This window comes from Triturus cristatus, chromosome 10 (assembly GCF_964204655.1).
Source record: "Triturus cristatus chromosome 10, aTriCri1.1, whole genome shotgun sequence".
Classification (NCBI taxonomy): domain Eukaryota; kingdom Metazoa; phylum Chordata; class Amphibia; order Caudata; family Salamandridae; genus Triturus; species Triturus cristatus.
In genome coordinates, this window is record NC_140593.1 from 1,224,337,103 (window position 1) to 1,224,350,462 (window position 13,360).

The window sequence follows — 13,360 nt, forward strand, 5'->3', positions numbered from 1 at the left end:
CGCTGCCAGTGAGGGTCAAGGGCAAAAGGGGTTGTACTACCATTCTACCCACCCTACCTCCCTGAGAAGCCCGTGACTGCTCCCCATCGCTGCCAGTGAGGGTCAAGAGCTGAAGGGGTTGTACTACCATTCTACCCCCCTTACCTCCCTGAGAAGCCTGCGACTGCTCCCCATAGCTGCCAGTGAGGGTCAAGAGCTGAAGGGATTGTACTATCATTCTACCCACCCTACTTCCCTGAGATGCCCGCGACTGCTCCCCATCGCTGCCAGTGAGGTTCAAGAGCTGAAGGGGTTGTACTATCATTCTACCCACCCTACCTCCCTGAGAAGCCCGCGACTGCTCCCCATCGCTGCCAGTGAGGGTCAAGAGCTGAAGGGGTTGTACTACCATTCTACCCACCCTACCTCCCTGAGAAGCCCACCACTGCTCCCCATCGCTGCCACTGAGAGTCAAGAGCTGAAGGGGTTGTACTACCATTCTACCCACTCTACCTCCCTGAGAATCCCGCGACTGCTCCTCATCGCTGCCACTGAGAGTCAAGAGCTGAAGGGGTTGTACCACCATTCTACCCACTCCACCTCCCTGAGAAGCCCGCGACTGCTCCCCATCGCTGCCACTGTGGGTGTTACTTGGCCCAGTTTGCAGAACCATTGCAGTCAGGATCCTGGGACATCAGATGCAAAAGACTTAAGCTCGCATGCTTGAAGCCTAGTCGCTCCTGCTTGCTGTGTGGCTTCCCGAACAGGGTCTGACAATAATACAAGGTTCAACACCCTGACAGTACGCATCAAGAGATTGATCACATCTATCCATCCAAGCAACCATTTGTCCATCCTTCCACTTACCTATCCAATCACTAACCCAGATCCTTGCAGCCATGCACCAATCCATTCATTTATCCATCTTTTCTTCCATGTGCCAATCAACGTCCATCCATCCACCCAGAGCTAGCGATTCAGTGAAGCACCCATTCATTCCTCCATCTCTCCATCAATCCTTGCACCTAGCGAGATCCAGCCATTGAACCATATCGGCCCGCCCACCTATCTATCAAAGCACCAACCAGTCATCCTTTCATGTATCCATCCATTCATCCAACCATCCATCCATCATCCATCCATTAGCCATGCTTTCATGTATCCATCCATGCACCCACCAAGAGCCATCTATCCATCCTCCCTAACAATGTACCCACCCATTCACCTGTCCACCCATGTACACCCTCTCCATTCAGTCCCATATTATCCACCCATCAGTCACTTCACCCACCTACCGATCCATCCACCTCTGTGCTCGAAACAATAACAACGAAAATATTAACATGTTCAATGCAAATGAAAATCTTCTATGCAAGTAAAAATCTTAGCACCACATTTTTGGGAGTACAATTGTAAAGCATGATTATTAAATTGTAAACCATATTAATAAAAGCAGGATAGACAGCAGGCTTGAGGTTTGTACTGGGTTCAGAAGAACTTGCATAAGCCTACGTCAGGGTAAAGCGGGTTTTATTTTGTAATAGGTACGCTTTATGCAGTAAGCAAGTCTGAATATAAAATAAGGGGAATAACGGGACTCCTCTCCGGTCCTCCCAGCTTCTAGCTGCGTCTTCCTCGTCCACCAATTGGTCTTCCTCTCTCTCTCTCCCCGGACTGGAGGCGTACGTGAAAGGACTCAGGAACCCCAAAAGAAAATATTAAAGGCAGGGGTAAGTATTCTTGTGGCACAGTCGAAAATAAGAGAAAGGAGTGAGGGAGCAACCCAATCCAACCAAGGACACACGGCAAGCGGTTAGGAGTGAGGGTGATAGGTTGGGGATGTAGACTATGTACAAACGTCGGTAAGCAGTTGTCGTCTCTACACGTCTGGGGTCTCCTGCCTCCCGACCCAGCCCGCGAACCGCTCCCGTACCTGTGTCAGCCACGCTCCTCCTGGAGCGTGGCTCGGCGAAGCGTATTCCCGGTGTCCTCCTAGCTTTCCCGTCCACTCTGGGCTTTCCTCCTCTCCTCGTTTGTCCCTGGCATCTCCGTTCTCCGTCTCGATCTTGGTTCTTCCTCCCTCCGCTCTCCTCTCGCTCCTTCCAACCTCCGGTGATAGCACACCCCGAGTTCCAGTCGTCGTCTTCTCTTATTGGATCAAAGGCAACGACGTCCTCATTGGGGGTGGAGTCGGCAACCAGCGAGCTCCAGTTAAAGGGACCAGCGCCTGATTCCGTGAGGTCCGGCTGGGATGAATGGAACCACTCGTCCTATCGGGGAGAGATAAGAGGAGGGATAACATCACGGGCCTCCCACCAGTCTCTTGTCAGTCCTGTTGTTTCCCCGGGTATGCCCGCCTTGTGACAATGTTATAAAATGTTATGTTATTCTGTGGGAGAATACCCCTCTGTTCAATTCAGTGCTCAGGATCTTTGATGCCGCCCTGGGCCCTAGGACTGATTTCCATTCAGACTGCTCACTGGATGCTAACAGTGACATGTGTCATAACGCTGTAAAACTTAACAGTGCAGAAATTACTGGCAAACTCTATCCATTACCCAATCAATAACAGATAATAGACATCAGTCTCAAATTATGGACAGTCCGTGCAATTAACTGACGTGTGATTAACCTACTGCACTCACTTCCGAATGAGGCCGGACCTAATTCAGGACAGGATGGACCAGCACCCTTCATTCTACTCTGTCCCAGGTGGAGGTGCGAGTTTGCCTCTGCAATGAAGAAAACACTTTTTAAAAAGGAGTGGAGTAAGCTGAGGGGTGGCCCTCACAGGCAAAGCGCAGGGAAAAGGCAACATGCAGAGGTCACTTCCGCCTCCTCACCGTGGCACTTAAAGCCCATCTGAGGTACGACTGCAAGAGCCTTCCTCAGACATTAACGTGATCAGCAAGGAGTGAAGGGAGATGTAAAATAGTAATGTAGTAGGTGGCGTGGCTACAGTAACTTTCTGGTACATATTTCCACTCACATGGAATAATAGTGCTACCTGCGTGCTTTACTTACAAGCCAGACACATCAGCTTTGCCAATGCTTGTTATTGTTGTTTTCTGTCGTTTGTGAGAAAAAGCCCTACCAATGTGTTCAGTAGTTTCCAGTTCATCTACGGATGGTCAGTGGGTCAACATTTTCTCCACCACTACCCACCAGGTTACAATGAAGGCCACACCAGCATCTGATTAACGGGAGCTGTAAGGTGATAACGGAATCCCCTGTCTCCACCGGTTGTTTTAAGCCAGAAGGGGGAGTCAGTGGAAAGGGCACTTGGGTAACACTGGGAACAAGAATGGTGGGCAACAAAGAATGAGGATGGAGAACCAAGACCATCCCTGTTTTTAGGTCAAGTTTAGGCAGCGCTTGCACCCTCTCCTCGAGACATGTTGTATACATTTTGTGGGCTTACAGCCCGTCCATTGCCTTCTCATTCGTTACTTCAATTGTCCTTGAAAAAGCCTTGTTCTTATGGTTTTTTGTTTTACATCGATTTTCAGGGCACCCATCGGGCAGGAGTTTTACGATGCTGCAGAGTTTATTGAAGGAGGGCCGCAGGAGGGCGACCGAGTAGATGAGCTGGAGTATGAGGTAAGATGGAGACAATGAGGATGCTGGATGAGAGATGAGGAATGATGGCTTAGGGATGATCTAGCATGGATGAGGGACGAAGATTTCCTAAAATGGATGCTGCACCGGTGAGATTAGAAAGGCAGAGTCAGAGTACAGCGACTGCTGAGATCCTGGATGAACCAGATACACAGTGGCTGAGGTCCCGGAGGAATCAGACAGGCACAGTCCGCGGCTCACCATCACTGAGGTCATAGTGAGATCAAACATACACAGAGTATAGCAGCATATAAGGTCCTGGCGGGATAAGGCAAGCACTGGATGAGGTCTTGGACCCATCAGAGAGGCAATGGTTGAGATTCAGGAGGGATCTGACAGGCACAGTCAGTGTACAGCCACGGATGAGTCTTCGAAGCCTAAGACAGGCACAGTCTCAACTCAAACTCAAACGAGCACTGCTTCAAACTTGCAAGATGACCCTGACCAGCGGAACCTTGCAAGCTTGAAATAGCGCTTGTCTGAGTTTTGATATGAATGCTTTCAAGAAATAGCAATCTTTCTCAACTTCTGATTTGTTTTAAGTTTATCCCAACTAATCAGGAGCTAGTTACTATCATGTATAGTGGATGCTTCCATCATCTTGTTGCCCTGATGGAGACCCTATAATTAGCCATTACCTTGTGTTGAGGCATCAACATGTTTATCGTATTGTCTGAGCATTTCATGTACATCATTTTGGTGCCTCTACTGGCATTGGAGTCTGCGCTACACTCTTATGTGAATTCTTTTGCAGAGCCAATATCATGTTTATTGCTCTGCTGTGTACATTCACCTCTTTCCACTGCTCGCGTGCGCTGTGCCATCACGTGAAGAACCTACTTTGTTGCCTTTGTGTATTTAATTGGACTGCAATGAATGCAGGCTTTACTTTTAAAACAAACTTTTTCTTTTGTACATGTTTCTTGAGGGTCAGAATATTCTGGTTCCCCAACCTAAGGCATTCATTTTCTTTTTTGAGTTAATGCGAGGGGGCGACTGAGGTCCTGGAGGGATCAGAAAGGCACAGTGGTGGCTGAGGTCCTGCATGGAGCAGACCAGCACAGCAGTGGTCAATGTCTTGGAGAGATGAGAAAGGCACAGTCAAAATACAGCAATGGCTGAGGTCCTGGAGGGATCTGACAGGCAGTGATTGAGGTCCTGGAGAGATGAGACAGGCACAGTCAGAGTAAGGCGGCAGCTGAGTTCCTGGAGAGAGTAGACAGCCGGTGGCTGAGGTCCTGAAGGGGTAAGGGAGGGTTGGAATACAGTGGTGGCTGAGGTCCAGGAGGTGAAAGACAGGCAGGGTCAGAGTGCAGTGTTGGCTCAGGTCCAGGAGGTGGCAGAGACAGGGTCAGAGTACAGTTGTGGCTGAGGTCCAGGAGGTGACAGGCAGGGTCAGAGTACAGTGGTGGCTGAGGTCCAGGAGGTGGGTGACAGGGTCAGAGTACAGTGGTGGCTGAGGTCCAGGAGGTGGAAGATAGGCAGGGTCAGAATACAGTGGTGGCTGAGGTCCAGGAGGTTGCAGACAGGGTCAGAGTACAGTTGTGGCTGAGGTCCAGGAGGTGACAGGCAGGGTCAGAGTACGGTGGTCGCTGAAGTCCAGGAGGGATCAGGCAGGGTCAGAGCACATCGGTGACTGAGGTCCTGGAGGTGACAGGCAGGGTCAGAGTACAGTGGTTGCTCATGTCCAGGAGGTGACATGCAGGGTCAGAGTACAGTGGTGGCTGAGGTCCAGGAGGTGGCAGACAGGGGCTGATGTCCAGGGGGTGACAGGCAGGGTCAGAGTACGGTGGTGGCTGAGGTCCAGGAGGTGGCAGACAGGGTCAGAGTACGGTGGTGACTGAGGTCCAGGAGATGACAGGCAGGGTCAGAGTGTAGTGTTGGTTGAGGTCCAGGAGGTGACAGGCAGGGTCAGAGTGTAGTGTTTGTTGAGGTCCAGGAGGTGACAGGCAGGGTCAGAGTACAGTGGTGGCTGAGGTCCAGGAGGTGGAAGACAGGCAGGGTCAGAATACAGTGGTGGCTGAGGTCCAGGAGGTGGCAGACAGGGTCAGAGTACAGTTGTGGCTGAGGTCCAGGAGGTGACAGGCAGGGTCAGAGTACGGTGGTGGCCGAGGTCCAGGAGGTGGCTGACAGGGTCAGAGTACAGTGGTGGATGAGGTCCAGGAGGTGGCTGACAGGGTCAGAGTACAGTGGTGGCTGAGGTCCAGGAGATGACAGGAAGGGTCAGAGTACAGTGGTGGCTGAGGTCCAGGAGGGATCAGGCAGGGTCCGAGCACATCGGTGACTGAGGTCCTGGAGGTGACAGGCAGGGTCAGAGTACAGTGGTGGCTGAGGTCCAGGAGGTGGCAGACAGGGTCAGAGTACAGTTGTGGCTGAGGTCCAGGAGGTGACAGGCAGGGTCAGAGTACGGTGGTGGCTGAAGTCCAGGAGGGATCAGGCAGGGTCAGAGCACATCGGTGACTGAGGTCCTGGAGGTGACAGGCAGGGTCAGAGTACAGTGGTTGCTCATGTCCAGGAGGTGACATGCAGGGTCAGAGTACAGTGGTGGCTGAGGTCCAGGAGGTGGCAGACAGGGGCTGATGTCCAGGGGGTGACAGGCAGGGTCAGAGTACGGTGGTGGCTGAGGTCCAGGAGGTGGCAGACAGGGTCAGAGTACGGTGGTGACTGAGGTCCAGGAGATGACAGGCAGGGTCAGAGTGTAGTGTTGGTTGAGGTCCAGGAGGTGACAGGCAGGGTCAGAGTGTAGTGTTTGTTGAGGTCCAGGAGGTGACAGGCAGGGTCAGAGTACAGTGGTGGCTGAGGTCCTGGAGGTGGAAGACAGGCAGGGTCAGAATACAGTGGTGGCTGAGGTCCAGGAGGTGGCAGACAGGGTCAGAGTACAGTTGTGGCTGAGGTCCAGGAGGTGACAGGCAGGGTCAGAGTACGGTGGTGGCCGAGGTCCAGGAGGTGGCTGACAGGGTCAGAGTACAGTGGTGGATGAGGTCCAGGAGGTGGCTGACAGGGTCAGAGTACAGTGGTGGCTGAGGTCCAGGAGATGACAGGAAGTGTCAGAGTACAGTGGTGGCTGAGGTCCAGGAGGGATCAGGCAGGGTCAGAGCACATCGGTGACTGAGGTCCTGGAGGTGACAGGCAGGGTCAGAGTACAGTGGTGGCTGAGGTCCAGGAGGTGGCAGACAGGGGCTGAGGTCCAGGAGGTGACAGGCAGGGTCAGAGTACGGTGGTGGCTGAGGTCCAGGAGGTGGCAGACAGGGTCAGAGTACGGTGGTGGCTGAGGTCCAGGAGATGACAGGCAGGGTCAGAGTGTAGTGTTGGCTGAGGTCCAGGAGGTGACAGGCAGGGTCAGAGTACAGTGGTGGCTGAGGTCCAGGAGGTGACAGGCAGGGTCAGAGTACAGCGGGGCCTGAGGTCCAAGAGGTGACAGGCAGGGTCAGAGTACAGTGGTGGCTGAGGTCCAGGAGGAGGAAGACAGGCAGGGTCAGAATACAGTGGTGGCTGAGGTCCAGGAGGTGGCAGACAGGGTCAGAGTACAGTTGTGGCTGAGGTCCAGGAGGTGACAGGCAGGGTCAGAGTACGGTGGTGGCTGAGGTCCAGGAGGTGGCTGAAAGGGTCAGAGTACAGTGGTGGCTGAGGTCCAGGAGATGACAGGCAGGGTCAGAGTACAGTGGTGGCTGAGGTCCAGGAGGGATCAGGCAGGGTCAGAGCACGTCGGTGACTGAGGTCCTAGAGGTGACAGGCAGGGTCAGAGTACAGTGGTGGCTGAGGTCCAGGAGGTGGCAGACAGGGGCTGAGGTCCAGGAGGTGACAGGCAGGGTCAGAGTACGGTGGTGGCTGAGGTCCAGGAGGTGGCAGACAGGGTCAGAGTATAGCGGGGCCTGAGGTCCAAGAGGTGACAGGCAGGGTCAGAGTGTAGTGTTGGCTGAGGTCCAGGAGGTGACAGGCAGGGTCAGAGCACAGTGGTGGCTGAGGTCCAGGAGGTGACAGGCAGGGTCAGAGTACAGCGGGGCCTGAGGTCCAAGAGGTGACAGGCAGGGTCAGAGTACAGTGGTGGCTGAGGTCCAGGAGGTGGAAGACAGGCAGGGTCAGAATACAGTTGTGGCTGAGGTCCAGGAGGTGACAGGCAGGGTCAGAGTACGGTGGTGGCTGAGGTCCAGGCGGTGGCTGACAGGGTCAGAGTACAGTGGTGGCTGAGGTCCAGGAGGTGGCTGACAGGGTCAGAGTACAGTGGTGGCTGAGGTCCAGGAGATGACAGGCAGGGTCAGAGTACAGTGGTGGCTGAGGTCCAGGAGGGATCAGGCAGGGTCAGAGCACATCGGTGACTGAGGTCCTGGAGGTGACAGGCAGGGTCAGAGTACAGTGGTGGCTGAGGTCCAGGAGGTGGCAGACAGGGGCTGAGGTCCAGGAGGTGACAGGCAGGGTCAGAGTACGGTGGTGGCTAAGGTCCAGGAGGTGGCAGACAGGGTCAGAGTACGGTGGTGGCTGAGGTCCAGGAGATGACAGGCAGGGTCAGAGTGTAGTGTTGGCTGAGGTCCAGGAGGTGACAGGCAGGGTCAGAGTACAGTGGTGGCTGAGGTCCAGGAGTTGACAGGCAGGGTCAGAGTACAGCGGGGGCTGAGGTCCAAGAGGTGGCAGACAGGGTCAGAGTAGAGTGGTGGCTGAGGGTCAGGCGGTCACAGGCAGGGTCAGAGTACAGTGGTGGCTGAGGGTCAGGCGGTCACAGGCAGGGTCAGAGTACAGTGGTGGCTGAGGGTCAGATGGTCACAGGCAGGGTCAGAGTACAGTGGTGGCTGAGGTCCAGGAGGTGACATGCAGGGTCAGAGTACAGTGGTGGCTGAGGTCCAGGAGGTGGCATACAGGCAAGGTCAGAGTACGGTGGTGGCTGAGGTCCAGGACGTGACAGGCAGGGTCAGAGAACAGCGGGGCTGAGGTCCAAGAGGTGGCAGACAGGGTCAGAGTACAGTGGTGGCTGAGGGTCAGGCGGTCACAGGCAGGGTCAGAGTACAGTGGTGGCTGAGGGTCAGGTGGTCACAGGCAGGGTCAGAGTACAGCGGTGGCTGAGGTCCAGGAGGTGGCAGACAGGGTCAGAGTACAGTGGTGGCTGAGGGCCAGGCGGTCACAGGCAGGGTCAGAGTACAGTGGTGGCTGAGGGTCAGGCGGTCACAGGCAGGGTCAGAGTACAGCGGTGGCTGAGGTCCAGGAGGGATCAGACAGACACAGTCAGGATAAGACAGTGGCTGAGGTCCAAGAGGTGGCAGAAAGGCGCAGTGAGAGTACAGTGGTGGCTGAGGTGCAGGAGGTGGCAGAAAGTCACAGTCAGTGCACTGCTGTGGCTGAGGTCCAGGAGGGATCAGACAGACACAGTCAGGATAAGACCGTGGCTAAGGTCCTGGAAGTGCCACAAAGGCACAGTCAGAATGTGCACTGAGGTGCAATCTTAGGCAGAGAGAGCCCTGTTAGCACTGTCTCTATCAGGGGAAGTGAGACTGACAGTGAATATTCAGGAGTGGGTGGGCTGCCTACAGGGGCCATGCTCTACAGCACTACACAGAAACAGTCCCCAGGTGCTGAACAAAAACTCGACCTAAAGCCCACAAACTGAGAAGTATTTTGGAAAAGTGGCCTTGAAGGAATCCAGCACTCCAAAACTCCTGTCTCATCCCTCCAAATCTGGGATATTTAAAGCCTGAGAGATGCAACATTCATTTTTAAATTCACTACCAAAGAAAGGTGCAATGCAGGAATAACTAGCTGACTGCCACAAGTGTCAATGTAGCTCCTCATAGTGGAGTGTGAGGGGGGCCACAGCAGTGCCATGTGCATGTGCTGTGGTGCCCCCAGGGGCCGAGTGTGAGCATCAGCCCTGCACCGTTGCACTGACATTCCTTGCAGCTTTTGTGAGCTCCTTAGCTTCTGTACTCTGGGGTAGGGGCTTTACCTGCATCACTACTCTACACAGCAGAGTACACCTGACAATTCCCTCTTACTTCACTAGAACGAGGTGATCACCTTCAGGCACTACTATTCCCACTCCCCAGTGAGTCAGGGCTGTCTTAGAACTCCCTTCGCCTCTCACTATCCTACCCCAGGAGGAGGAGCTGTCTGGGGAAGAGGCTCTGTATCTATGATTTGCACTTTCTTTCTTTTTTCTTTCTTTCTTCCTCTTTCTTTCTCTCTTTCGTTCGTTCGTTCTTTCAATCTTTCTTCCTTTCCTTCTTTCTTTCTCTTTCTTCATTTCTCCCTTTTCTTTCTTTCTTTCTTTCTTTCTTTGTTTCTTTCTTTCTTTCTTTCTTTCTTTCTTTCTTTCTTTCTTTCTTTCTTGCCTTGCTTCTTTCTTTCTTTCTTCCTTTCTTTCTTGCCTTCCTTCTTTCCTTGTTTCTTTCTTTCTTACCTTCCTTGTTTCTTTCTTTCCTGTTTTCTTTCTTTCTTTCTTTCTTTCTTTCTTTCTTTCTTTCTTTCTTTCTTTCTTTCTTTCCTTGTTTCATTCTCTCTTTCTTTCTTTCTTTCTTGCCTTCCTTCTTTCTTTCATTCTTTCTTTCTTTCTTACCTTCCTTGTTTCTTTCTTTCCTGTTTTCTTTCTTTCTTTCTTTCTTTCTTTCTTTCTTTCTTTCTTTCTTTCTTTCTTTCTTTCTTTCTTTCTTTCTTTCTTCCTTATTTTCTTTATTTCTTTCTTTCCCTTCCAGGAGGTGGAGCTGTACAAGTCCAGCCACCAGGACAAGCTGGGTCTGACGGTCTGTTACCGCACTGATGACGAGGAGGACCTGGGCATTTACGTCGGAGAGGTAAGGTGGAACAGCACCCCCGGGGGAGCAGGTACCAGGCCATTACTCCTGCTTAGCGCTAAAGTGAAGTGCACTCACTGAAGCAAGGCATGTCCACGTACTGCTTGTGTCACTCAAATGCTTCCGGTGGACCTCAGCTGGCCTTCAGGGTCATCGAAACAGTAGTATTACTAAGTGACCCTCTCTGACGTACACTCCCTCAGACACTAACTCACTCAGACACAAATAAACTCACTCAGAAATTATTTAGACACTTACTGACTCGGCTGCTACTTTCTCTGACATTCACTTGCAAATGTACTTATTTTGACTTTCACTCAGAGTCTACGCGATCACTCAGTGAATCACTTAAAAATTTTTACACATTCACTTACCCTTCCATTGTTTACTCCAACATTTGCTTTCAAATGAATCTGCTCTGAGTTTCACTAATTACTTTACTCAGACATTCATTAAGTCAGACATTCTCTCATTTACATCCACTCCATTAGGCATGGTGCACTAACTAAGCCATTACTCATTGAGTGAATTAATTCATTCAGCTGCACATTCACTAACCAGGCGCTCCTGAGTCCAGTGCTGTCCTATTCCAAGGAAATGGGATCAAGGCACTTCTGGAGGAACCGCATAATGCTTCTTATGTACACATAAGAGCCACTATCGGGCCAAGGGACGTCTCCTGGAGGGACTAGATAACGCCTCAGTAAGAAACCTGGGGGCAGATTTACAAGAAACTAACGCAGCACGGTGCCGCAAGTCATTTTGCAGCACCGCACTGAGGAAGCAACTTGAAGAGGCATTATCCGGTCCCTCCAGAAGAAGCATCGTTTAGAAGCATTATCCAGTCCCTCCAGAAGAAGCACCTTCACAAAGCATTAGTTGGTCCCACTAGAAGAAGCACATTTAACAAGCAATAAGCAGCCCCCCCAGAAAAGCATGTTTAAGAAGCATTATCCAGTCCCTGCAGATGAAGCGCCTTAAAGAAGCATTTCATGGCCACTTCAGAAGAAGCGTTATCTGGTCCCTCTAGATGAGGCATCGTTTAGAAGCATTATCCAGTCCCCCAGAAGAAGCGTCTTAAAGAAGCATTTTCCAGTGTCTCCAGAAGAAGCGCCTTAAATATGAATTTTTGTGCCCCTCCAGAAAGAAGTGTCCTTTCGAAGCATTATCTGTTCCCTCCAGAGAAAAACACCTTTAAGTAGTATCATGCGGTCCCTCCAGAGGAGCGCTTTATGAAGCATTAGCTAGCCCCTCTAGAAGAAGCGTCAAGAAGAAATGTTATCCGGCCCCTCCAGAAGAAGCATGTTTGAGAAACAGTATCCGGCCCCTCCAGAAAAGTGTCAAGAAGAAGTTTGATGAGGTCCCTCCAGAAGAAGCGCCTAGATCCCATGCATTTGGGTAGACATAGGATATCAGCGAGGTAGATATGTGAGGAGTTAGGAATATTAAATCTTTGCTTAGCCATATATACTCACCTTCATGATACTCTGGCAGTCCATATTCTTCCCTCCATAGTCTTGTGGGGCGATTTTATATAACTCCACATCAAACTCAACGAAGCTCTGAAGCGCGGCACTTCTGAGTCAAGTCATTGTCTTGTCCCAGCCTTCTTCTCGCTTGGCTTTGATTCAGTTGTAATGAGAGTGGATTTCAGAGAGCTCCAGAGGGGCTTATTGGATACTGGGGTGACCCTGGTGTGGAGGGAGAGAGCAGCTCCTGGGCAATTCACACCGGGGTCCTCCCCTTTCTCCTGCATGGACCGCACACCCAGCCAAGAGCCAACACTCAGGTGCTGCACTGTGCGGTGAAGGAGGGGATGGACCGGCTGAAGTGTGTGCACTTAGAGAAGCTACTGCTCCTGTTTTAAGAAGCAAAGGCAGTGGCCTCAGTGCCTTGAGACTTTCAGTCCCTTCACCGAAGAACTCTTTCCTCTCACTCTTCCAGTTCCCAGTACAGACTGGTGTTCACAGCCCTTCTTATGGTGTTTTCAGAGTGAAGGCTAATATTGCTTTTCCACTCACCTTCAGAGACAGAGAATGTTTCCTCAGAAGGGCTCATGGGAGATGTGTCCCTCTGGAACCAATGTGAGATAAGTGGTATCTGCCAGGTTAGTGGTGCCCTAGGCAGCTGCCTAGTATAGCTTACATACAAGTTCTGTCCTGACCCTGAGGCCAGCAGGTCATGGTCTGACCCTAACATAGTGGGGGGCTTGATGGGTTCTTGAAGGACATTCCCCTTGGGGGCTAGAGAACAAAGACATGTAGTGAGACATTTGTAGTCTCTGGTATTACCACAAACATTGCCTGCATCAACCACAAATGCATGCAATCGCCCTTATGCAGCAAAACACATACACAGTGTGGAAGAGGTGTGGCGCAGCGGCCAGGGCGCCTGACTCCAGACCACGGGATTCATGGTTCGATCCCCATTGCCGGCGGCAGGTTAGTCCAGCACCATGTGACTCTGGGCAATCGCTCACTTAATCTTCCCGATGGCCCCCAGCGACTTGACACCCTCGTGTAATTGTGTGCTTTACATATACTGGATTTTCATCTAATTTACTCACATGTCCAGAACTATACTGATTTGTAAATGTTGACCACTTTTTATAACTATTTGGTCGCTAATGGGGGCCACTTTTAATTAGGTACCCGGACATATGTAGGCCTCCCCTGCTGCACTCCTGGGTGATGCTAGTGCAAGAAGGCGTGGGCCTACATGCTAAGAGGCATGACCCCGTGTGAGAAGAGTCATTCATTCCGCTACTCATTTACTCAGCCATCAGCCTATGAAGACATTCATCCAGTGGTATCTTCAGTCACTTCGAAATGTAGTCACAAATAAATGAACATGTGGCCATTATACACCAAACTAAACACTCCCTCACTAAACCAATTACTGTCTCTCATTGTAAGCATGGATGTGGTATTTTATTTATCCAAAATGCTGCAGAGACACAGTACAACGTCAAAGGCAGTCAGTGAGTG

At 51.7% G+C, this 13,360-nt stretch overlaps 1 protein-coding gene across 3 annotated transcripts in view; it reads left to right on the forward strand.

The window, feature by feature from the left end:
- PDZD4 (PDZ domain containing 4) overlaps positions 1-13,360 on the forward strand; it is a 391,499-nt gene that overhangs the window by 342,816 nt on the left and 35,323 nt on the right. For all 3 annotated transcript variants that reach the window (XM_085629776.1, XM_085629778.1, XM_085629777.1), the window contains exons 3-4: positions 3,489-3,579; positions 10,275-10,373. In XM_085629776.1, coding sequence (XP_085485902.1) covers positions 3,489-3,579; positions 10,275-10,373 — 190 coding nt within the window. The remainder of the gene's footprint in view (positions 1-3,488; positions 3,580-10,274; positions 10,374-13,360) is intronic.